The 27477-nt window shown below is 30.4% G+C and overlaps 1 protein-coding gene and 2 long non-coding RNA genes across 3 annotated transcripts in view; 1 reads left to right on the top strand and 2 right to left on the bottom strand.

Moving 5' to 3' along the window:
- LOC107442626 (uncharacterized) overlaps positions 1–27477 on the bottom strand; it is a 108707-nt gene that overhangs the window by 13933 nt on the left and 67297 nt on the right. The window contains exons 37-41 of the mRNA XM_087151044.1: positions 25857–25910; positions 2048–2155; positions 1821–1928; positions 760–867; positions 9–116 (exon numbers count right to left, since the gene is read on the bottom strand). Coding sequence (XP_087007170.1) covers positions 9–116; positions 760–867; positions 1821–1928; positions 2048–2155; positions 25857–25910 — 486 coding nt within the window. The remainder of the gene's footprint in view (positions 1–8; positions 117–759; positions 868–1820; positions 1929–2047; positions 2156–25856; positions 25911–27477) is intronic.
- On the top strand, positions 27–25706 carry LOC147803391 (uncharacterized). Its single transcript, XR_015429062.1, has 2 exons — positions 27–141; positions 24852–25706. It is a non-coding gene; the product is annotated as an uncharacterized LOC147803391 (long non-coding RNA).
- On the bottom strand, positions 5951–14010 carry LOC147803392 (uncharacterized). Its single transcript, XR_015429061.1, has 4 exons — positions 13876–14010; positions 10907–10986; positions 8880–8955; positions 5951–6112 (listed from the first exon to the last, which is right to left on the bottom strand). It is a non-coding gene; the product is annotated as an uncharacterized LOC147803392 (long non-coding RNA).

The raw sequence follows: 27477 nt of genomic DNA, 5'->3' as shown, positions 1-27477 counted from the left end.
AATCTTACTTGAATTCCTTGTATTCCAGGTGGTCCCGGGTTTCCAGCAGGTCCTGGTGGCCCTTTATCTCCTGGTCTTCCAGATATTCCAGGTTGTCCTTCTTTTCCAGGATGGCCCTAAAAATGATTTAAAAAAGTGCATGTAAGTAATAAGAGTTCATTAATATTTTAATCAACGAAAAACAAATACACTTTATAACATTATCTAAATAAATTTTAGTCAATGTTTCTCCAAATAAAATTTGCTTTCACTAACATTGATGCACAATAATACGTGGTTGCAATACTCTCAATAACATTAAATTCATACTCTAATCAGTCACAAACAAATAAGTCATTTGTGATATAAACATATTTTAATCTGCAGACATTTTAATCTATAAGATATTTTTAATCTAAAGAAAGTTTGACATCCCGAGAGCTGGCTATATTGCGTGAAACGTTAATGCTGAAAATGAAAAAAGGTGAAATATGAAAAAAATATGGATAAAATTAATATTTGTTAATGTATGTTAAACTACAGAAAAAAATAGTTTAATTTATTAGTGCAAAAGTGATTTTATAGATGATTATAAATGTGATTATAAATGATTTTAATATGATGATAAATGATTATAATATGATTATAAATGATTATAATATGATTATAAATGATTAATATGATGACAATATGAATAAAAATTTTGCACAATAAGAAGTTTACTGCTTGTTCTTTATTTAATTAAGAAATAAGACTTCTTTAAAATTTTAATTTACTTACTTGTGGTCCAGATTCTCCAGATGGTCCTGGGGGTCCAGGAGGCCCACGAAGACCTTGAGCTCCAGGAGGTCCATCAGAGCCACTTTTACCTTCCATACCACGATCACCCTGATAATAAACAATGGTATTTTTTAATGTAGTTTTATGAATACAAATTAATTAAATAAAATTAAATGATTCTAAAATTAATTCTAATAATTTTCTAAAAATCATTTCTATATGTAAAAATAGGTGGAAAATATTAATAAAACATGCATGGACATATTGATAATTTAAGGTAAAATATATTATAAACTGCAAAACCTTTATTTTATTGTTATTTAACCATACTTAAAGATTCCAGGGGTGAGCATTTGTTTTAGCGCGGGGGCTATTTTGTGAAAGTGGGGTGGGGGGTTGGCGGAGGGCTGCCCCTTTTAAATTGATTACATACTGCATTCCGTAGTTAGCTTTGCCTTTCTGAAAAGGTATACATTGTGCCATACAAATCAATAGATATAAATTAAGTTCAATAGTAACAGTTTTATTAAATTAATTTACTGAACTAATATTATATAACCATTTTAATGCAATTTTTTTCTCTTTGTAGTTCTTTGACTGTTAGCTTTGGCATTGCGCATTAAGCAGAAGCCAAAAGCGATGAAGAACTTTACCTTTTACCCAATTTTTAGAAAAAATAAAATAAATTACAGTACATAAAAAAGTTAAAGAAACAAATGAAATTTGCAATTAATAAAAAACTGTAATATTGGCAGAAATGGGAATTTATTGAAAAAGATGTGATTTGGGGTGTATGCCTTTCCCCCTCGTATCCTCTCAACTACACCCCTGTTCAAAGTAAATTTTTCTAACTCTCATGGTTGCTCTTAAAAAATGTAATTGAACTGCCTGTTGCCGGTGGGCCTATATCTGTCCACCCCTGACCAACTCAATGCACTGCGGATGTAATGCAAGCCTTTATAAATATAGTTATAAACACTTCAAAGAAACCTTTTGAAAATTTTCAGCGGCGTGCATAAATTAGGATTATAATAAGAATATCACAGGAATGTAAAAATTACAGGAGATCCTCGAGGTCCAGGAGGACCAGGTCGACCTTGTACACCAGGAATACCAGGCAATCCTCGATCTCCGGCTGGACCAGCGGGTCCTGGAGGACCAGTCAAACCCTAAGAAAGTAAAAAAAAAAAAAAAATAATACATTGTGGATTATTTATTAAAATTTCTTTTAAACATTTTAGGTCATAAAATGCGTAACTTATACGTAAAATATAAATTTCATACTTACAGGTACTCCTTCAGATCCCGCTTCTCCTTTGGGACCAGGAAATCCTGGTTGCCCAGGATTGCCAGGTGGTCCAGGATTTCCAGGCTTACCACTATCACCAGGGGCTCCCTAAAATTAACAGTTTCATAAGATTAAAGAAAATAATAAAAAATAAATAAATGGGTTTGTTTTTAAGATTTCCAAAGCATCTAAGAGCCTTATGAATTGATTAAAATTTGATCTTTTTTTATCTATGTTTTTAGTATTTTTTCATGTAAAATTTTTTGAAATCAAGACCAAAACTCCTTTCCTATTGCTGAAATAAATGATATTTTGCACTCGAGATGTGCCTCTTGGTTACCATTGACACTCTAAATGCTAAAATATTTATATCTTAATGTTTAGAAATCCCTTAATTGGTGGGCCATTATTTAGTTTAGTAGCCCTTATATTTAGTGGACCTTATTTAGATTAGTAACCTCTATATTTAGTGGGACCCCTTAGGAAAATTTGCCATAGAGAAGCCTATGGTAATCTATGGCAACCTATGGCTACCATAGAAATTTGTATGGCAATATGCCATACGCCTATGGTTACCATAGAGATTTGTATGGCACAACCCCAAAAGCCTATGGCTACCATAAAGATTTGTATGGCAGTATACCATAGACCAATGGTAACCATAAGGATTTGTATGGCACGTCACCATTGGCCTATGGCAACCACAGAAATTCGTATGGCAGTATACCATAGGCCAATGGTAACCTTAAAGATTTGTATGGTAGTATACCATAGAGAAAAGCTGATCTAGATCTCCACCAACGAAACAACAACTTCTATGGAGTCCTCAAAAACATTTTCTAAAAGAAATAAATATCCATTATTTCACCCCGAAGTTAATTAAATTCAACATGTAATCCCGCAACGCATTCCTGGTGAGTCTTTTCCGGCTTCCGGGTGGCCAATTTTCCTATTTTTGAGTGTTTGAAATCTGATGTTCTATTCTTTTAGGCTTAGAGTATCAGACCGCCATGTTAACGTGTCATCCACTTCAAGTGGAATCTTTCTCTAAATTTGGCGACTTATTTTAATATTTTTTCAATCTCATTCTTGATCAAAAACATTTTATTGCAAACGCCTATGCGATTATTTTTCTGAATTTATTAAGTTTTTAATTTCCGGCAGTCTGGTACTTTTATTATCTGAATCTTTTTAAAATATGGTATAGGTTTGGTATAGGTTTTCGCTATGTTAAATTTTGCCATTTGTTGACTTAGTACACTTTAATTAATATCTTGCTGTTTATATTTTTATCTAATTTTTTTATATTTCTTTCCCCCAACTGTTTCTGATTAAACAACATCTTTCTTTTTATTTTATCCCCTCCCTCTGATTTTATATAAATTTTTAAAGTCACATTATTTTTCCATTATTAATGGTGTTCTATTTCCCATAGCAATTTGTAAACTATCTGTTTCGTGCTTCCGATAAATCTACCCGATCTATCCAGCGATGAAATAACTTAAATTTACAAGAAATACCTGCGTACACATATTTACAAAAGCAACCATTTTATTTTCGTAGAACACATCTAGCATAACATTCTTTCTGTTGCCACTCACACTTTTCATATATACACAGGCTAAAAAATCGTTTTAGTTAATATTTACACTTTAAATGAATGACGTCCTCTTATGAGAGTGACGTAACACTCCCACCTTTTGATTATGTGTATTCCAATAATCAAAACAACAAAAAATCTAATATAAATTTAAAATTATGTGTCCAAATATCTTGATGGAATCTTAACAGTTCGGCCACTTCTTGTGGTAACGATGTTTCGTAAGGTACTTTGGAAATTTTTATGCGTTTCACCTTCATTTGAAGTTGCGCTTGCGATTGGAGTTGAACCTTCATTTGGTGTCGAACGTATTTCCAGCGGATAAATCCGCTGCACTGGCCTCAAAAACTCGGTATGAGCTGTTTTAAGTCGAGCCACGCGTATTCTTTTATCTTTTCCTGGATAGACGGCAATAACTTTAGCCATCGGCCAGTGTAATCTTTTCTTTAAGTCATCTTCGATTAACACAATCTCGCCAATCTTTAGATCATAATAGTTATTCTTCTTGCGCGGTTGAAGGAGTGTCGCTAGGTATTCGCGGCGAAATCTTTTTCTTAACTGTTCTCTTAACGTCTGTTGATACCTATAGCGTTTTTTAAGATCTATTGCATCCAGCTGATCTAAATCAGGTACTCCCACCGTCGAGATCTCTTGTAAAAACATGGACGGAGAAAGAGGTATCAAGTCATCCAGATCTTCTGAGAGGTATGTGAGAGGTCTTGAATTGATAACGGACTCGCAGTCACACAGAACACTAATCATTTCTTCGTATGAAAGGCATGCTTTCCCCAAAATTTTTCGAAGAATATTTTTTACCAATTTCACCATAATCTCCCAAAAGCCTCCCCACCAGGGAGCAGATGGTGGATTAAATTTCCATTCTATTTTGTATACGGATGTTTCAGCTTCAATTGACATCCAATCTAAGGACTGAAGTAGATTCTCAGCTCCTATAAAATTACTCCCGTTGTCACAATAGATGATGTGAGGTCTTCCTCGGCGAGCAATGAATCTTCGTAAACTTAAAAGGAACGCCTCCCAGGTTAAAATTTTTGCTGGAATTTGTTTGCTAGACAAGCATATAATGCTATGTACCAGCTAAAATACCAGCATATACTACCATAAATCTTTGCTGGTTCCAGCATAATTACTAGCATTCCATACCATGAATTGGCACACTTTATTGCTGGTCCAGCATACAGAAACCAACTTGTGTTGCTTGAATATCTTGCTGGTCCAGCATAATAAACCAGCTTGTGTTGCTTAAATATCTTGCTGGTCCAGCATACATTAACCAACTTGTGTTGCTTGAATATCTTGCTGGTCTAGCAACAATCAAGACCACAACTTGCTTGTTTTTTATGCTTTACTAGCAATAATTCCATAGCAACAGATGCTTTTTTTATTGCTATTCCAAGCATAATTCTCTACCAACAGTTGCTTGAATATCTTGCTGGTCTAGCAACAATCAAGACCACAACTTGCTTGTTTTTTTATGCTTTACTAGCAATAATTCCAAAGCAACAGATGCTTTTTTTTATTGCTATTCCAAGCATAATTCTCTACCAACAGTTGCTTGGAATCTTTGCTATTCTAGCATAAAAATCCAACCACCAGTTGCTTGAAATCCCTGCTATTCTAGCATTACTTTCCTACCACCAGTTGCTTGAAATCTCTGCTATTCTAGCATTATTTTCCTACCACCAGTTGCTTGAAATCTCTGCTATTCTAGCATTACTTTCCTACCACCAGTTGCTTGAAATCTCTGCTATTCTAGCATTACTTTCCTACCATCAGTTGCTTGAAATCTCTGCTATTCTAGCATTACTTTCCTACCATCAGTTGCCTGGAATCTCAGCTATTCTAGCATTATTTTCCTACCAACAGTTGCTTGATAACTTTGCTATTCCAGCATTACTTTTTTTACAATCAGTTGCTTTAAATTTTTGCTATTTATATCACTATTATTAATTTCTTATAATCTTTGCTATTCTAGCATTATTTTCAAATTGTTGCTTTAAATTTGTTATGTTTAATGCTTTCCTACTAGCAATTATTTTTACTCTTTCTCTACTATGAAGCCCACCTCTCAGGCTTGCTTTTTAACAGTAGGATTATTATGTGTGTATCTAGGATCCCTTTTTTTTTTAACAAATATTAAATATGGTGCAAATATACCTTTTTTGATATTAAATAACAAAACCACAGCTGTATGTCTAACTACAACTCATTTAAATTTTGTGTAAAATATATAATTACCAGTAATCATTTGATTGATATTCATATAAGAGAAGACAAATAAGAAAACTTAAAAAAGATTTATTTTGTTTAAGAATCATTAACTTTAGCAATATTAAAACATATATCCTGGATTTTATCAGATATATATCTGTTTCTTTTCTTCATAGCCTCCTCCATTTCTGTGGCAGTAACTCCTCTTTTCATTAGATATTCTCTCATCTGACCTGAAATAAAAATAAAATGTTAATATGGAAAAAGGCAAATAAAAATAAAAACAAGTTTTTAAAAAACAATAGCACTTGGAAAAATCTTAACTTTGCTAAAAAAATCTGTTTGTTAAAGAGCAAAAATATTCCAGCTGTGGATGAATTGATGTCTATTTCTGAATAGTTAAAAGCTGAACTTTGTAGTAGTTCTGGTAGTTCTTCAGTAAAAAATAAACAACAAATTTTTAAATCTTTACAAAAATTTCAATTAAGACAATATTTAGTTTGAACTTTCACAATTTTAAACATTTATGTAGCATCTAAGTGATATTTTAAACATCTTTCACTGTAAAATTTTACATTAAGTAGCAGGAAAGCTTCTGCAATTTTTTATATGAGCATGTTAGTCGCTACATTGCCTTTACCTGGGTGACGAGTATGTTGTGTAATCCCTGCCATTCAGATATGTATGACGTTCTTTTTTTTTTTTTTTAAATTAATAGAATTTTCAAAGCAATTTATGAAATAAGCTCTGAAATATAAATATTGGATATATAACACAAAAATATATGCATTATACATTATTGGTATTATCTCATTACGTCCTGACAATATTTGAATTTTGGCCTCATAAGAAACTGAAGCGAATACTCCAATAAAATAGTAAAGTTAAACAGCAGAATCTATGTTTTAACCAAATAAACACCTTTTTCGTATCTAAAAACTTAGTGTAGGGAAATATTTTATCAAATTTATAACAAATAGAACTATACTGTCTCCACTACTTAAATTAGCAAAGTTGCAAAAGGCAGAGAGCATATTGTAATTAAAACTGTTGTGATGAGGATTAATTAATGATATCAGAGCCAAAGTAAAAACAGTCATTTATGTAATTTCAATCAGACACATTTGTTAAGGCATTCATAAATTAATAAAATAACTTTCAACTTATAAATTAAAATAGTTCTCATAACACACTGTTACATTCCCAGTCTTTGCCAATGCAGTCAAAGGAAACAGAATATAAACAAACAATATGACAAATTTTGAGACTTCAAAGGAAGTGGTGTTCAGCAAGTGTGGAATTTAAAATAAAGAAGTCAGGCTTCAGAATATATTTTTAGTAAATGGATTGACATTTACTTTCCTTCTTTTGCTAATACTATTGACACTGAAATAAAATTTCAGATGATTAATTTTAATTTAATTGATTTTAATTCAGATAACTGGTAAGAAAGGCAAATGTTATATTATTCAAAAATTACAAAGATGTTAAAATCTCAATTGTGAGTTTTTTTGTAATTTATTAATGCATCTATTGCACAGCAGTATACACCTTTTATGTTATAAAAAAGTTTATCAAATGAATACCTTACTCAATAAGCAATGCTTAAATATGCTAAGACCATTTTACAAGGAGTAACCCTATATTTATTTATTAGGAGGAGTAACCCTATTAATTCCTTTTTTTTTTCTAAAAGATTTTCTGTAAAATGGATTGAGTAATAAACTCTCAAAATAAAAGTAAAATTTAAAGAAAAATAAATATTACTTGATTTAGTATATACTAAGGTTAGTTGGTTTAAATTAGATATTTTAATTTTTTTAATTACAAAGTCATACAAACATTGTTTTAAATTATTTTAATATTTTCAAAATGCTTTTTTTTTTACATTAAAATATTTTAACAAAAGAGGTTTTAAGAGTTTTTAAGAGGATGTCATACCATGGGAGTAATTTTTCATCACAAATTTTGTTTCAATTCCATAACTAGACCTGAAAAATAACTGCGCACCACTGTGGGAAGTAAAAAAAAAAAAAAAAAAAAAAAAAAAAAAAAAAAAAAAAAAGGAGAGAGAGAGAGAGATGAAACTTAAATAAAAAAAACTAGTACCTTTTCCCAATCGTTATATGCATATAGTATACATATAACCATTTAATGATCCAAAAACATCAAAATTGAGACTCAAGATAACAGAATTTTCAATTCTATGTCTCCATTATGACTTGTACAGTACTCTGTCAAGCTTTTTCTGAACGATACTTATTTTGTGAAAATTTAGACATAATTTTTGAAAATTAAAAATTATATTAAAAAATCAACACACAATTATAATAAAAATATGGATTTATTGTTTCCTACGATACACATAATAAAATTTTAAGAAAAAATACTTTGTGAAACGACCATTTTTTCCTGAAGTTGAATTTGTGAAGGTACCGCTAAATGGTAGTAAATTCGGTTTGGACAGACCCCTGTTGCAGGTAACTTAAATTTTACTGATGGATCAAAATTTTGATGCTTCAGTATCTATCAATTTGGCTTGGAAAGATTCATGTGGAAGGAGAGTTCCATTACAATTCCCATATTTCAAAGTTGCAAGGAATAGATTAAATGTATTTTGCCTCTCCAAATATTTAAAAAGAAAGTTCTTTTAATTTAGTATGTTTAACAAATTTTTCACATATTTATATTTTTATTGTTAAATTAACTTTTTATAGTCATATTATCTCTAATATGAATCTTTTGCAAAAATATATTTTAAACTAAGTAAAAAATGTCCAAATGAAAAGGACCTATTGCTATCAATTACAGAAAGAAAAAAAACGGGAGAAATAATTCTTGGAGTTTTCTTTTTCCACAACATAATTTTGTTTAAAGTTTCCTTAAGCAAAGCAACCCCTCATTAAAAACAATCATCCCTCCAACACAAACACTAGATGGCGTGTTTAAAACCTTGATTAACATACAATTTTAAACTAAATACTTAAGTACTTCACTTACTTCCTGCCAATTCTCACACCCTTCTGTCCATGCTGTCAGTTTATTGGCTCCTGTAATGTCCTCTTCAATGGATTTTCTAAATCAAAATAAAACATTCACATTATAAATTTAAAGTTATAAATATTCATAAAAAAATAAGTTTTATAAATAGTTATTGGAAAATGGGTGATTAACCAAATTTAATATGAATTGTATATTCTGAGAGAATATACATATTTCTAACTGAAATGCTAGGTAGAAAACATAAGTTAGTTACTCTAAGTCAGTGTTTTCACTACAGCGCGAGAACGCGAGAATCTCGCATATTTTTTTAAATTCTCGCATTAAAAAATGATTACCGCGAGAAATTCGCGCAATCTATAAAAAAATTTCAAAATTAGCGAATTTCTCGCATTTTGAAAAAAATTTCTCTTTTGCGCCATTTAGAATAAAATCCGTTTCACTTTTCTTCCTGAATCTTTTATTATTTTCAACATCTGCCCCATTATCCCTGTTTATTATTTTCAACATCTGCCCATTCCCTATTTACCAGTATTGTTCAGAACCTTTAAGAACAACAGAACACCATCCTTCAGAACCATGGAACCTCTTTCAGAACGCATTTCTCTGCAACCACGTGTTTACCGTAGGTAAGGTTTCTTCATGTAAGACGTTAAAAGTTTTTGCTCGTTAATGTAAGATGGACAAATACCTTGTAAAGCCAATATCTTCTACTCCGAAACGGACAAATGAAAATGAAACAAATGTGGGTAGAAGCGATCAAAACGAAACAAATACGCATTTGAGCAACCTAATGAGAATAGCTGATGAAAAAGTAGATGTAGAACATTTTCCATAGGATGATGCAGCAAAAATATTCAATGCTTTAAAAATTAGAAGATGTTAAAAATGCATCATAATTAAAGAAATTTTATTTTTTTTCAAGTCTCTTTACGTTTTTTTTTTTTTTAAATTTTTGAAATCTCACTTAACTTTTTGAAATCTCACCCTGTTTTTGAGAAAGGGTGAGAAATTCTCACCCATTTTTTTTCTGAGATGAAAACACTGCTCTAAGTTAAGTCACGATTAGAGCAAATGAACACATAAAGAATAAGTATTAAAATTTAAAAGTATTGTTCATTGGTTTAAGTCTCAACTTAAAAAAAAATTTTTTAGAGAAATCAGCAATTTCAAAATTCATGAAGCATTCAAATACAAGTTTTTCCAAATATCCACTGATATTCATAGCTTTGAAATTTTTGTTAATATATTGCTGTGTTAATAAAGCAAAATTGCATTAATACTCGGACGGCAATAAATTATAGCATTTTCTAAATAACAGTATAATAGAAAAAAAATTTTGGTAAAAATTTTTTAGAACTACGAACAAAGTAAAAATATGTTTTTTTTTTTTTTCATCCTTCATTTACGTCTTCATTACAAAAAGCGGTACTATTTAAAAGAGAATGGATTTATTTTGCAAAAAGCATTTCAACTAATTCCTATAAAATACAATCCTTATACACCATATTTTCATTATAATATAGGATGTCACCTTTTAAAGTGAAAATACAGCAGGTAGATTAACTAAGAGCCACACATGTATTTGCTCATGTAGACAGCATATATGCTAATTTTTATGTTCTACGAGTTGTGATCAGTAAATTCAGTGTAATTTTTTTATCAGTAAACTTGATAATATGTTTTCAGAAAATCAAATACTTTTAATTGTTAGACACAAAATAAAGAGCACAAATAAAGAGCATATAGAAGTGGTTATTATAACTAAAAGCACAATTCAAGAATCTGAATATCGTATTAAATGTAATCAGGATTTTAATAACCACATAGCGATAGTAGTTTTAACTGTCTAAAAGCAGTCAAAACCCCATTTGAATTTATAAAAAATTGGAGAAAATAAGGTAAAACTAAGCGTAATCACTGAAATTTGCATAATAACACAATAAAAATATTTGCTTTTTTAAAACCATTTGAAATTCCAGAGCAATAACAATGGAAAAAGCAATTGAGAAACAACATAGATTTACTTGTGTTTAGAAGCTTTTCCTTGTTGCATATCAACAGTCAGCAGGCTACATCTGGCTCACTAGTCGCAGGCTGTGCACCACTATAATATTTCAAATATAGAGCAAAAGAAACAGCATTAAAATAAATAGAAGTAGATACCTACACTAATAAAAATAAATCTAATTATAGATGAAAAAGCTGAAGATAAATTCACAACACCTTTTGTTATAGTGATTTTATTTTAATCAACCAACTTAAATTTTTTAAAATTTCCTACATTTTCTTTTTGTTTACTTTGCAAAATAATTTTTTAAATCCCGGCTGTGAATTCGTGAATTTATTATAAATCAATTTAAACATTTCTAATGTTAGCTATAACAAAATTAAAAAAAAAATATTGATTACATTGATATAACAATGCTCAAGAAAATTAATGATTTTTAAAATGTTTTAGTCCTTACATATTTATTAAATTTTTTTTTTTTTAAATGTATTTACTTTATTAAAAATAAGGAAATGCCATTGACAAATCAAGCATGTTTTTCAAAAATATTCAAATAAAATTAGGTTAAAAATAAATATTTGAAATAATTAATAGACATTTTTTATAGACTCTAATTTGTAATATATTTTTGGTAATTCTAAATCACAAATTTGATTCATTATTAAATTGTTCAAATTATTAATTGTAAATCACAAAATTGTTCATTATTAAATACTCTGAAATTAAAATTCAAAAGTTTTGTTTACTTAATATTTCCATTAGAAAATATTATCTTAAGGGGACGCGGTACCTTTTCTTTCAAATCTTTTATTATTAACTTTGGTGACAATTTATTGATTGAAATATATTCTTAAGGATTATGAAGAACTTATCCTAAATTCAGAAATTTGAAAAAAAAATTTTTTTTCATTTTTTTAAAAAAATTTCAAAAATTTCAGCTATTTTTTAAAACACTACTCCTCTCTCAATTTTCCTTATTTTTCCATGAAACTTTTACAATATCATCATTGAAAGGTGCTTAACAGAAAATGGTATTCATTTTATAGAGAGATGTTTAGAAATTTTGAAAAAGATTATTTTCTGAGGCAATGTAGCGTAATAGCATAAAAATTCAAAAATTTCAAGTTCGACAATTTTTTAAAAAAAAACTTTCAAACTGATTAAAAAATCCATACCATTTTTAAATCATCATAATATCACAAACTTGTGTATCAAATATCTAAGTATTTCAAGCAATAGTAAAAAAGCCTTAGGCTTTTATAGAAGGCGGAAATTTAGAAAAATTGGTTTTGAGAAAAATGGGTTTAAAGTTTCTATTAGCCACAAAACAATGTCAAAACACAATTAAATTATTCGAAATATTTCTTTATAAGAACTTTATACACTCATAAATAACTTCTAAAAGGTATTTAGCATAATAGTAAAATATGATATTACAAATATTTCATATTGTGTTAGCTACTCATGTAAAAAATAAATTTAAAAAAAGTGGTAAAAAACTGAATTTGATAGCTCCATGACCACCACTTATCTCAAGAAAAGCTTGTACTGCACGTACGTTTACATCGAAATGTGACGATTTGCCATTGGTAGACGAAATTCTTTTGCTAGTATATATGTTAGTGTCAGATAATGCACAACTTTTACAAATAACTTTTAATTGGTGAGAAAAACCATACTTCTCTCCCAACTCAATATCTAGATTGGATTTTTTGCAACAGCTCCAAAGAAAAGTATTAAAAAGATTTTTAAAGGTATCTACACTAATAAATATGTATTTTGTTGAATCAGGAATTTCAGAACAAACAGTTTTGGGGTAGCCAACATCTGAAATTCTTGAAAGCTTAGAAATATTTGAAGATTCAGCAGCTTTGTCAACAAATGCATTAGTTTCACTTTCACATTCTGCAAGATCCCATCGTTTCTGAATGATAGATTTGTTAGACTTTGAACTTCGTTTCAAACGTGGCATGGTAGAAACAATTAAGTTTCTCAGAAATAGAATTATAAAACACAATTACTTTGATATAAAAATGTATAAAGCAAAAATATAATAAGTAATCTTGATAAAGCAAGCTTTTTTCGAAAACGAAATTAGATTTTGATTAAAATCTAACAATAATATAAAATTCGATACCATAGATAAAATGCTGAGAAAAATATAAACAAACAATGCTAGATGAAAATGATCCACTTTACTTCAATTCATTTTTATATTTCAGCTGCAGATTTGCTAAAAATAGCTAAGGACAAAATGCCTCTGCTCGCCTCAGAAAAACTTATTTTGATTACAACTTGTGAAAAATTCGATATCTAAATAATTATTGGTCGTAGAGGTCTAAAATTTTGTGAGTAGGTGCAAAACAGTACAAAGAACAATTCTAGCTAAAAAAATTGATTTTGATATTTTGATCGATTTTAGCCAAATTTTAGGTACCATGTCCCCTTTAAATAAAATAAAACAGTTAATTTTTTTTTCCTTCTTTTTACAAAAAGAATTTATTTTAACATTACATTTCAATAGAATAGGACAACAGCAAGCCAAAATTTTAATCATAACTGCGAATAAATAAATTTTAAAATAAAAAATTATTTTAATAGAAATTATACAAACGTTACTTTAACATTATCTTCAAATGCTAAAACTATTATACAACATGACGCAAACAATTAGAGAAATTAAATATGATTTAAAAGCTAATTTCGTCACACAAAAAAATTAGGAAGGTAATATAAGTATTTAAGATGCAACATTTTTACTGTAAACTAAAATAAGACTTAAACAGAATCTTTCTTAAAAGAATTCAAAATGTAAATAGACTGCTAAGCCTAACATGATTGCAATTCAATGCTAATAACAACATTATAATATAGATAATAAATGCGCACACATTATTTAAATGAAACTCAAATCAACTATTAATAATAAAGATAAAGTACATTTAAATAATAGTGATAATAATAAATAACATAAAGAAAACTCACCTCATTCATATGAATCTGCCGCCGCCATGTGTGTAAACAATTGGAGCAAGGTGCAAACGAGTTTAGTCATGAAGAGAGCGCACCAGTTTTACGGATCAAAAGTTGAAAAAGTTCAGTAAAAATTCACTAATTGAAGGGAGTAAAAGAACGTTCCGTCTATTTAGTCTCAGAGAGCGCATTTTAATAGAATTTTATTAAAATGTACATTTTTTTCTTTTCTTTTTTTTCTATGTTATTACTTGAATGCGCTTTTTATATTGCATATAAATATTTATGAGAAAAGCAACAAATAGAAAAAACAAATTAACTCAATTAACTAAATATAATCGATGAAAAATAGTTTTATTGAATAAAATTTTCAACTTTTTAATTATTTATTTTATTAAGAAACAAATTTATTATGACATTCAGTTATTTATTCAGTTTATCAAAAAATTAAAAAAAACATCAATTTTTTTATTTATTTTCCTTTTTTAAACTATCTCGTATTAATTTCCGAGTTGTTTTCTATCAATTATTTATATATAATTAAGGGTTTTATGTTCCTTGTAATAATAAATAAATATTTTAAAATAAATCTACATATTTAATAACTCTATATAAACATATTTAATAAAATGCATATAGATAATAAATAAATATATATTTTTTTATCTAGTTATCGCAAAAATGTACTGTTTCTTAACTTTACATTCACTAAAAAAAACAGTTTTTGATATTTGCTTTCGAAAATAATGACAGAATTGTGACAATGACAACAATTATGAAGAAAAAAAAAATAAATAAATAAGGACAACATTGTTCTAACAGTTTTTCTTTCTCTCTTTTTCTATGTACTTGCACATTAATTAAATGCTGGCTAATATGAAGATTTTATTAAAGCTTTTAAAAGCTTTTATTGAAGATTTTATTAAAGCTTAAATTAAACTTTTAAAATCACAGTGATCAAGCTTAACACTGGATACTGCAAAGATCTCGAAAATTAATTAAATTGAACAATAAAGGACATATTTTTAATAAAAATTTAATTACTTTCTAATAAAAATAAGTAACTAATTTTTTCACGAAATTTTCTTATGTTACGGTGTGATTTGCCGGAAAAGCAAGCTACGCACATTATGAATAGGTCTTTCAAATTTATTTTAAACGTTACATAATTCAAGGTATTGAGCATTTGATTTCTAAAGCTGTACGAGAGCTGTGGGTGATTTTTATGGGTTTCTAAATAGTAGCGTAGCTACTTTTGGGGCTCCCAGGGCAAACACCCTGCCAACACGTGGAGCACCCTCAATCTCTGGATACCAAATACTTTTAACAGGTAGTGAAATATCTTTTTATTGAAAAAGTATTTTGGGATCCCCTGGGCATTGTCCTGTTTGCCCAACTGTTAAGACATCCCTGTTTCTTACGACACAATGGCAATTCAAACAGGCACTCATTCTTTACCGCATCTTTGGAATTGACCCCAGATGGAATTGACCCCTCAAATATTATTTTCGTTATAAAATTAACACAACAGTTATATTAACTAGTTTGAAAAGAACCAAATGGGAAATAAAAATATGATTCAGTCAGAGTCGTAGCACCAGAGTTACTCCTCGGGCTATTGGCGACTGTTTGGGAAACATCCCAAAGGATGAGAGAGAAAGTTTTTTATTGTTTTTCATTTAGTTTTTTAGATTTTATTTTCAATTGCAAAATTCCTTAAACGGTAACTAGTTTAATAATCGAAAAAGCACAATATTCATTTTAGAGTAACTGCGGAACATATTGACACCATAGAGTTGAAATACTATCTCAACTATATATAGTTGACACAGGTGACACATATATGCTTGACACAGGTGGAAAATCTCAAGAACCATTCCTACTGTATAAAAAATATTTTCTTTTATGGTTTTTGGTTATGAGAATAAGAAACTGATTAGCGAAATATATTTTCCGACGAAGAATTTACTAATAAGGTTTTGTTTGAATTTCCATCAAATTGGCAAATGTTGTTTTTTCGCATGCAGCGTGAATATCTCTATTGACCAAGCAAGAAAAACCACGTGGGTTAAATTTTCTTTTGTTACGTAGCCCATTGTCTTTACAAATATTTATGACTTACATTATAAAAATAAATTGGATGTTGTATGTCACATGGTGATTTAAACGTATAAACGAATTATAACAATTAAACGTAACGAATTAAACGTATAAACAAATTATAAAATTATAACATGACAAGCCTTAAGGCTTGTCATGTTATAATTTTATATTTTTATTTTATATTCGTCTTTGAACAGCCAACCCAGATAATAATAATACTATATAAATAAAATTAATACATGAAATAATTATGTGTGTTCATTTTGAAAATACTTACAATTTTTATTAAATGCACATTTTACACAATTAAAAGGCATTATGTAAAATTAAAAAAAAATATTTGCTCAGTTCATTTTCATAGCATCACTATATGCAAATGAATATTTTTGCAATATGTAATAAAGATGGACTATGTTTTTATTTTTCTCGTTACACGTAAAAAATAGTTAATTTAATTTTGATCTGCACCTCATAAACATCACTTCAAATTAAAGTCGGACATAAATTTGAATGAAAGAATCTTAAGGGAATATATTTTTCTGCAATATTGACTAAATTTTTTTTAACGTGATATTCTATGTAATGTAAAAAGTCACGGGCCCTGTTCTGTTGCTGCCTAAGAAATTCATTTGGCTAGAAATGTCAAGCTATATATTTCTCAAATAGAACTATGTGAAAATGCTGGCTATTTCGGTTAGAAAACCTAAATTAATAGAAAAAAAAAATTCCATATCATTATTATGTTCTTAAGCATCCTCATGTTTCCAGAAAACCTTGTTAATAATATGTTTTGGTTACATTATAGCGAATGCAATATTTAATTTGAATGTAATCCCAAAAATATTTCTAAATGAAGCAAATTTAAATACATTATGTATACCAGCGATAATGAACTAGTATTAAAGTTAGATTCAGGTTAAAATTTTTGCTATTTATTTGCTAGACAAGCTTGAAATGCAATATACCAGCGAAAAAAAAAAAAAAAATCAGCATGATCTAGCAAAAATATTTGCTTGTACCAGCAAAATTACTAGTATGTCATGGTATGTATTGGTACACTTTATTTGCTCGTCTAGCATACAGATACCAGCTTGTGTTGCTGGAATATCTTGCTAGTCTAGCAACAATCACGGTCATCACTTGCTAGTTTTCTGTGCTATTCCAGCATGAGAATTCTACCATCGGTTGCTAGGAATTTTTGCTATTCCAGCAAGAGAATTCTACCATCCGTTTCTAGGAATTTTTGCTATTCCAGCATGAGTTTGAAATCAACATATTTTTGTTGCTGGTACCAGTCTGAATTTTGATGAGCATGCATGAATTTTGCCTTATATGAGACTTAATAAATACACAAAAAATATTTTTCGAATGATAACAACAAAGTTGAACAGTTTTTATCGCTTTTTCCAACTAAAGATAAAGTCTGTAAGGTTTTTACTTTTAACACATAACCATCTGGAAGAGACCTTATAAGGAAGCAAACTGCTTTGCATTTTTTATTCTTACATTTTACAAATTTTGTATTTATTTACTCTCCATAATAACAATTTTATAATCTTCATAATAAAATTTAAATAAGTTCTAAGGACCTACTTTAAATAAATATAACAAGGTCTAAGGATTTGATAAAAATGAAAAATTCAGTTTTCGCCTAAGCTGTCTGTAGAGCACATTAAGCTGTCAAGTATAAAAAAGCATGTAATAGATTGTTAAGGTATATCTACCTTTCCATGCTTGGGAGCCAGCTTAAACAGCTAATAAGCATGAGATGCTTGCACATAGCATATCATGCTATTACGATGAATGCTAGGTATCTAGCATGTGATGCTGGCAAGCAAAAAAAGCATATAATAGCTTGTTAAGGTACCTACCTCTCCATGCTTGGGAGCCAGCTAAAACAGCTTATAAGCATGACATGCTTCTACATAGCATATCATGCTAGTACGATGTATGCTAGGTATCTAGCATGTGATGCTGGCAAGCATAAAAAAGCATATAATAGCTTGCTAAGGTACCTACCTAACCATGCTTGGGAGCCAGCTTAAACAGCTAATAAGCATGAGATGCTTATACATAGCTTATCATGCCAGTACGATGTATGCTAGGTATCTGGCATGTGATGCTGGCAAGCATAAAAAAGCATATAATAGCTTGCTATGGTACCTACCTTACCATGCTAGGGAGCCAGCTTAAACAGCTAATAAGCATGAGATGCTTGTACATAGCTTATCATGTTAGTACGATGTATGCTAGGTATCTAGCATGTGATGCTGGCAAGCATATACTAGCATGAAAATCTAGCAGACCTAGCAATACATAGCAAAAACTAGCAAATTTTTGTTGCTAGTACCAGCATGAATTTTGACGTGGGCTTAGTTGAAAGTGACAGCACAAGTTCGAGATGTATTGATCGATAAACGGCACATGTGTAGATGACAATCCAACTTTTCACGCCTTCCTTTAAATGAAGAGGTCCGGCAAGATCTATCCCGACCACTTCAAAAACAGAAGCTTCTTTAACTCTGTCTTCAGGTAAACCTACGGGAACAGTTTTTATACTTCGTGCATTATATCGTTTGCATCTAACACAGGTCTTGAGGATGCGACGAACTGCTCGACGTCCATTAATAATCCAATAATTTTCTCTTAAATTGGACAGTAAAATTTGCAGTCCAGCATGTAAACATTTCAAATGCTTCTCTTTGATTAGCATATCAACCAATACAAGTTTTTCTGGAAGCAGAATAGGTAATCCAAAATTCTCGGTATCATTTCTCTCTGTCAATTTTGTTTTAATTCTATATATACCTTTTTCATCTTTGAAGACATTCAATGATTTTAAGTTTTTTATATAATCTGCTGTAAAGGCTTCATTTTGTATAACTTTTATAAGTTTGATTTCTGCACTTTCTATTTCAGCCAGAGTTAGTCCACCTTTTTTCCTATCTTTTTCAGACAGTTTGCAATTTTCAAGGAATCTTAGAATCCATCCAACCATTCTGACATTTTTTGTGTAGCTTGAAAAATAAGAAAAAAACTGGTTTGTTCCAAGCAAATTTTTACTTACGAGTATGGTTGTTCTTTTTTCCTTTTCCTTGTTGATAACGTCTTCATCAATTTTATATTCAGATAGAGGCCATGTGTTTTCAGGTAATTTCAACCAGGAAGGACCTTCCCACCACCTTGAACTCAATAATTTTGTTACCGAGCAGCCGCGTGATGGTAGATCGGCTGGATTAGAGTGACCGGGAACGTGTCGCCAATTTCCTGATGAAAGAGCACGGATTTCTTTAACTCTATTTCTGACAAACACACTCCATGGCTCATCTTTCTGGATCCATTGTAAAGCAGTTGTAGAATCGGACCAATAATGAATCTTGACATTTTCGATTTCCAAGCTTTTCTTAACGAAATCTGCTAGACGAGTACCAATGCAACAGCTTAGAAGTTCAAGTCTGGGAATAGATATTCTTTTTAAAGGTGCTATTCTTGATTTAGCAAGTAACAATTGTACTGTTGTTTGATATGGTGTCTCACATCTTATGAAAACCACAGCTGCATATGACAGACCACTAGCGTCGCAAAATACATGAAGACTTAAGCTACTATTTCTCAAAATAGCGTGACGGGGAATTTTCACTGTATGCAGTATATTCAGATCTTCCAACCATTTGAGAAATTTCTTTTTTATATCCTCAGAAACTTTTGAATCCCAACCTAATTTTGATTGCCAACTTGTTTGTAATAAAATCTTAGGATATAACATAATTGGACAAGTAAATCCGATTGGATCAAACACTCGATTAGCAAAAGATAATATTACTCTTCTGGTGATAATTTCTGGAGGATCTATAATAGTTCGAGTGTCACAAAACAATACGTCTTCTGATCTGTCCCACAGAAGACCCAACACAGGTGACGGTTCAAATTTTTCAGTTAAGTTTTCTTTCTCTGTAAACTCCCAACCTCGCAGTTCGAATTTCGCTGCAGCCATTAAGTCTGTCGAACATTGAATGAACTCTTTTAACTCTTGTTCAGAATCCACAGACGTGACACAGTTGTCAACGTAGAAGGATTTTTTCAACTTCATAGCCACATCTTGGAAATTGGAGGATTCATACTTGTTCAAATGATGTTGAATAACAGCTCCCAGCAAAAAGGGACTGCAATTTAAACCAAAGACAACTCTGGCGTGTTGAAAAACTTTAACTGTTTTCGCTTCCTTTTCCTCCCACCACAGAAATTTTAAATATTTTCTATCGTCTTCATTTACGGATATTTGGAGAAAAGCCTTCTTTATATCTGATATAACTCCAATTTTCTTTTCTCAAAATTTTATTAGTAAGGTAGGGATCATTTTTAACAAATTTGGTCCTTTCATCAGGTAGTCATTTAACGATAAGTTATCTCTTGTTTTACAAGAAGCGTCAAAAACTGGTCTGACATTCGTGGTGGAATTGGACTTGAAAACTCCTCTATGAGGAAGATAATGGCCGGTACCTTCGTTTGATTCTTCGATGAAACCTTCTTTTATCCATTCTCCAAAAACTGCATTATAACTATCCAAACGGTTATCCTTGATAAGTTTAGTTGTCATCGTTTTCAATCTTCTGCCCGCAATATCTCTGTTACTGAGCATATCGTTTACATCTTTCACCCAAGGAAGACTAATTTCATATCTACCATCTGGGTTTATTTTGACAGTTCTGGAAAAGTGTTCCGTTGCTAGAGCATCGTATTCTTCTGAAGTAATTGTCTCGCAAGGATCAGATATACCAATTGTTTCCAATTCCCATAAGTCAGTAACCGAAGCATTTTGAATGAAAAGTGATGTTGAGATAAGCCCAGTGGAACTACAAGTATGGTTTGTTTTTCCCATTACAGTCCAACCAAGGTACGTTTCCATCGCTACCAGTCCGCACTTTAATTGCATGGTTTGACCAGTGTATAGTTTTCCAATATAATCCGCTCCTATCAAAAGTTCGATTTGTTGAGAATCTTTACCTACATCAGAGATATGGATTCCTTTACTTCGTAATTCAGCTAACCAAGAACCATTTTTCAAACTTGGAATACATCCACATATTACCTGTTGGTCTAAAACTTGAATTTCGAACTTGTTATTTTTCTTTATATTTCTTATCCACAATGTGTATTTTTTATGTTCTTTTCTGGAACTAGCTCCACCAAAGACTACGTGTGTTAAAGTTTCATATTTGTTGGTCTTCCATCCCATTTCATTTATTGTTGATTTCAGGATGTACGACCGTTGAGATCCTGTATCACATAGTGCTCTAACAGTTTTCCGTCGTCCATTAGCTTCAATAACTACCATAAGGGTTTGCAATAAGACTTCAGGTTGGCTTTGATTCGACAAAGTAGTGTTTTCTTCAGCTGATGTGCCCACAGCCGGTGTCTGATTTATTTGGCTCAAGTCTGGGCACATTACAGGCCAATGTCTTTTGTTACAAACAATACATCGAATATTAGCCCTGCAGTGTTTCGAGCGATGTCCCACCTTCAGACATAAAAAACAGGCTTTGTGTTTCTTTATTATTTCCTGTTTCTCAGCTAATGATAAATTCTTTCCTTTAAAACAATTTTCTGAACTATGTTGCTTCCCGCAAAAAATGCAGTTGCGTTTAAAATGTGGGGCTATTGGCTTATTCTCAGAGAGCAAATCATTTGCAGTAAAAGCAGGAGTTGATATTTCGAAATCTTTGTCTCTTTTACGATGCGAAGAGTCATTATTTTTAAAACCAGTTTTTGCCATAGAAATACGTTCTTCGCCTTCGACTTCGGCTCTCAAAAATGTTAATAACTGCGATAATTTATTGCCATAGGAATCACTTGAATCATTTTCCTTAGTAACTACAGGATTTCTCAGCCACACTCTTAATAAATCCTCTGGAATACATGATTCCACAAGCGGAAACAACATTGCTGCGTATTTCTCTTTTGTTACGCCAATAGACTCCAGTGAACGCAGATATGACTCCAATTTATCGTAAAGTTGCATTATGTTCATCTTTGCTTTTGTGTTCATTACATTTTTCACCACTAAATTTAATAATTCTCTTACGTAATATTCGACGAGGAGTTCTTCTCGCCCAAATCTTGTTTTTAAACTTTCTACCACTTTGGCATAATTATCAGCAGACGGCGGATAACTGTCCACAATTTCCCTTGCTCTACTTCCGACAACCATGCATTGAATGAGATATTGGAATTTGTCCTCATCACTCATACCTTCATCATCATGGATTCGACTAAATTGGCTCCAAAAACTTAACCAATCCTTGACTTCCCCACTAAATTTAACTAATTCTATTTTGGGAAGCTTTAATTTTGTCTTTTCAGCCGCCACAGACAAAGCGGTTTCGGGAAATGTGAGAAATTTCTCCAAATATATTTTAACTTTAATACGAATTGCATCAGTTTTTTCCTTATACTCTTCAATTTTATCGTATTCTTCAGATAAGTTTTCTGATTTGGCGTCAACTAATAATTTATATATTTCTTCATCTAATAATGCCAAATCGTTTGCAATACGTTCAAAAGAGGAAAATTTAATTTCAATATCTTCACGAGTACTTTTATTTTCCTTACACATCGCCAATAACTGATTATAACGTTTTGTAAATGTTCCACGAACAGGAGTTCGTTTGGCGATAAGAGAATCCATAATTGCAGTCGCCAATTAATATTGCAAAAGAAAACTAACCTTTAAAATCCGGGTCACCACAATGTTTCGTGCTTCCGATAAATCTACCCGATCTATCCAGCGATGAAATAACTTAAATTTACAAGAAATACCTGCGTACACATATTTACAAAAGCAACCATTTTATTTTCGTAGAACACATCTAGCATAACATTCTTTCTGTTGCCACTCACACTTTTCATATATACACAGGCTAAAAAATCGTTTTAGTTAATATTTACACTTTAAATGAATGACGTCCTCTTATGAGAGTGACGTAACACTATCTTCATGATGAAAAACGCAGTTAAGTAATTATGATCAAGTCAGATCATCATTTTTTTAATAATTAAAAATTTTTAATTCTTTTAACTTTTTCGGTGATAATTTCATTTTATTGCTGTCGTATATCAATATCAAAGTCAATGTTTACATTCTCATTAGTTTTTGATTTTAATTCCACTTAGGCTCTTGCAATGCTTTTTTACATTATCTTACATACGTTAGGGCTTTATATTTTTATTTTGTGTTTAATTTTTGCTTGCCATTAAATTGTTTTTATCATGTCTTTGTGTTTTACTATCTTACAACTAATATTTCTTAACTTTCCACATATATTTGTACAATGTTCTGTTACATATTTATACATAGCTTAGGGTCATCACTTAACTAGATTTGCTGGATTACTGGTTGAAAATTATTTTGCTGCAATATTATCAACGGGACAGTCCCTGGCCATATATCATCTGCTGCTGTTACCAAAAATGCGTTTAACAATTAAATCTTTTCTTAAGTTTACAACTTTTTCGTCATAGCGATTCCCTATACCCAATTAATTTTTATTTACTATCCCTGACCAAGCGTCAATTTGTCAATAGCAATTATTAATTTTACCAATTTCAATCATGTCTTAAACATGTTTTGTATTTACCAATGTTTCTATTTTGCGTTCTCTTTTCTAACTGTGCTTAACACAACTCAACATAAAGTTTCTGTGTTTTATATCCCTCACTAGTAGGGGATCAACTAATTTAGCCTGTTTTCTATTCTTAGCTTTTCATATTCTAATACCATCTTTTTTATAGTTAAAATTTTGTTCACATGCCGCCACTGGTAGCACCGTTGCATATTCGGCTTTTGTCCCGTTTGGTCTATTTTAAACTAATTTCGCTTCGACCACCGGCCCCACTCTTTATCTTTTTAGTTTTCATAGTATTTTATTGCTTTAGTTGTCTGTTTAATTTTTAGCTTAGTATCACATATCAAAATTTAAAAAAATTTCATACTCGCTGCGACCATCGGACCATTATTTAAATTTGCTTTCTTTTAGGTTCTGACGCTTATCTAACTAATTATGATACCAATCAATCAAATTAACGTTTTTTATACTCGCTCCGACCACCAGACTCACTTTCTATTTTTTTGTTTTTTACAGTTTTAACAAATATTGGTTGCCTGTACTCAATATATTTTGTTACTAATCAACATAACCAATACTTTCCCCACTCGCTCCGACGGCCGTACCCATTTTCTAACGGTTAGTACTAACCATTTAAAATTTATTTGAATAAGAACAGCATTCAGAAAGGATTCTGCAAGTGAAACAGGAGAAGTTTATCTAAGAAATTTAAAAAAAAAAAGCTTTCTGGATATATATTTATTCTACATTTATTAAGTTTTGCATTTTTAATATCCATTGCGAAAGATTCAACGAGAAATGTTTCCATAGCTGTATGGCAAAGGTGTACCATAGCCTATGGAAAAATATTTCGTCATATGCTGTAGCACATCTTAGTTTTATGGCAAAAATTTGCCATATAAAAAAATGCCATAGGATATTCCTATGGGGTTTTGCCTATGGCAAAATTTTGCCATACATGTATGGCAAAAATTTGCCATAGGATATTCCTATGGGGTTTTGCCTATGGTAAAATTTTGCCATACACTTTTGCCATATACGTATGGCAAAATTTTGCCATACATGTATGGCAAAAGTGTATGGCAAAATTTTGCCATAGGCAAAACCCCATAGGAATATCCTATGGCATTTTTTATGGCAAACCTATGGCAAATTTTCCTAAGGGACATATTTAAAATAATGTGTGTTAAATATGTTTGTGTAAATATTGAGTTCATTGTTTGATACTTTAAATGGTCACATTCTTTTTTTTTTCAAACTTAGAAATAGCCTCGACAGTAAAGGGATACATTTCAGATGTGCTACAAAAATTCTGTTGCAGCTGGTAGGTATGAAAAATGTTCATTCTTACAAATAAAATGCTATTTATCTTATTATTACATATTATTTTTACAAATTTTGATTTCTAAACTGAACTAAACAGGATATGCTTTAAAGCGTATAACAAATAATTTATGTGCATTTTATTATACCTTTTGGTGTTTATAAGGCTTTAAAATGACAAAATACAGAAATAATACTAAGTAATTTGGTATTAAATTAAACACTTAATATATTAGTTACAAACTTCATATTAATATCTTGTAATTCATACATAGAATATTATAAGAATATTATAGAATTCTTATAATAATGTATCACAATTGATTGGGAGAATATTATAAATTCACGTATACATTACTATTTTTCCGAATTCTTGAGTAATTATGTCAATTGATTAATGTCAATTGGCTGTGAATTAATAACTGCAAATAATGATAATTATAACAATAATAAAAATTTTTACCTTTAAATATTACTTATTTAAGGGCTTGTTGCGTTTTTTTCTTTTTACTGCATGGTGCACTTTTATGTTTTAGAATTTGATGTAGTTTTTCTTTCTATCTTTAAACCATTGAAGTAAAGACTTTGAAATCATACTATTTCATTTTTTTTCTCCAAACAATTTAACAAGCAAGAATTTATATTGTAATTAGATCATTTCAATCTAAATTTATCTTAAAATCACAGACCATATTTCGGTACAGTCAAATTAAATCCATTTAAAAAAAATCCGCTTTCCTAACAAAATTAAAATGATATTTAAAATATTTTTTTTTAAGTATCAGTGTTTCAAAATATAAATGAAATGAAAAAGTAAACCGATACGACAAATTTAACCTTAATTTTTTTCAACTGTTAGTAGGAATATAGGAAATATCCATAAAACAAATTTTTATTTAATTAAAGTAAAAAGTTGAAAGTGTGTTTATTTAACTTTAAACCTACCTTTATTCCAGTTATTCCAGGCGGTCCAGATGGTCCGGGATTACCAGGTGAACCCTGTAAAACAACAATAATTTATAAATACCCCAAATATTCGAAGCTGTAAGAAAAATAGAATACTCAACATCGTGTTATGTTGAAAAAGAGCAAAAACAAATATTCGATGCTATAAGAAAAACAAAATACTCAACATCGTGTTATGTTGAAAAAGAGCAAAAACAAATATTCGATGCTATAAGAAAAACAAAATACTCAACATCGGGTTATGTTGAAAAAGAGCAAAAACAAATATTCGAAGCTTTAAGAAAAACAAAATACTCAACATCGTGTTATGTTGAAAAAGAGAAAAAGCAATTATTCGAAGCTATGAGAAAAACAAAATACTCAACATCGTGTTATGTTGAAAAAGAGCAAAAACAAATTTTATAATATTGATTCTCTATACTCGGTTCTAAAAATCTCAGAGTACTTATTTTAAACTCTTACTAAGTATACAAAAAATGGCTTTACGTTTTATGTTTGGTCTGTTTTCGAACGTGTGTGCGAAAAATGCTACTATAATAAAATTTTTAAAGATAAGTATTTTGTCCGCACGAGATTTACGAAAAATTTTGTTCCTAGGTGTTTGCGAGATGTTCTTCTGTATATTTGAACTTTTGCCCTTCAGTATTATGCATTTGTAATATTCTGTCTTATGGCATTTTTATTTGGTACATTTTGTACCTCCATAATTATGCATGTGTGAGTTTTTATCCTATGATATTTTGCTTAACCGAGCTCTTGCCCCTCGTTAATATGTTTGTGGAGATTTTGTCCTATGGCATTTTTATTTCTGAACTTTGGTTCTTCGGTATTATGCATGAGTGAGTTTCTGTACTACCATGTTTTATCTATTTGAGCTTTTGTCCCTCGTTTTTATGTTTAACACACGGTATTTTGTTTACCCGAACTTTTGCCCATTGATAATATATTCTTGTGAGATTTTGTTTCACGATATTTTATCTATCTGAATTTATATCTCTGGATATTATGTTTGTTGGAAATATTTTGCCTACATGAACTTTTGTCCGACGTTATTATGCCCTTGTGATATTCTTTCTAGTGATATTATTTCTGGATGTTCTTTTTTTACGAAACCGCATAATGTCTGCGTGAGATTCTGGTCCCCGATGTTTTGCTTACTTGAGTTTTTTGTCTATTGGTATATAATATAATATAGAGATATAAGATAGAATATAATATAGAAAATATAATATAGAGAATATAATATAGAGAGCTTGTGGGAGATTCTGTATCATGATATTTTGTCTTCACACCTTGTTCCAATATTGTGCGAATTTACTTAAAGTTTTCTTTTAGGGGTAGTGGCTTTACTTAGTGTTTTGAAATTTTTTTCTTTTTGTATATTAACTGTACAATAAAATAGCAAAAAGAAAAAAAAATTCAAGAGACCACGTGCATTTTTAAAAAAAAGTCTTAAAAATATGCCCCTTCAATGAGTAATATTTAGTAACGTATGTGATAATTTTTCATCATTATTAATTGATTACATCTAGAAAATTTTTTGTCCAACATATATTCATTACTTCAGAGTATTTCCTTCCCACTAAATTTAAATACGCAG

This window comes from Parasteatoda tepidariorum, chromosome 9, assembly GCF_982258835.1.
Source record: "Parasteatoda tepidariorum strain Cologne lab strain chromosome 9, Ptep-v5.0, whole genome shotgun sequence".
In the NCBI taxonomy this organism is placed as follows: domain Eukaryota; kingdom Metazoa; phylum Arthropoda; class Arachnida; order Araneae; family Theridiidae; genus Parasteatoda; species Parasteatoda tepidariorum.
The sequence above is the reverse complement of the archived record's forward strand: the minus strand, read 5'-3'. Positions and strand labels throughout refer to the sequence as shown.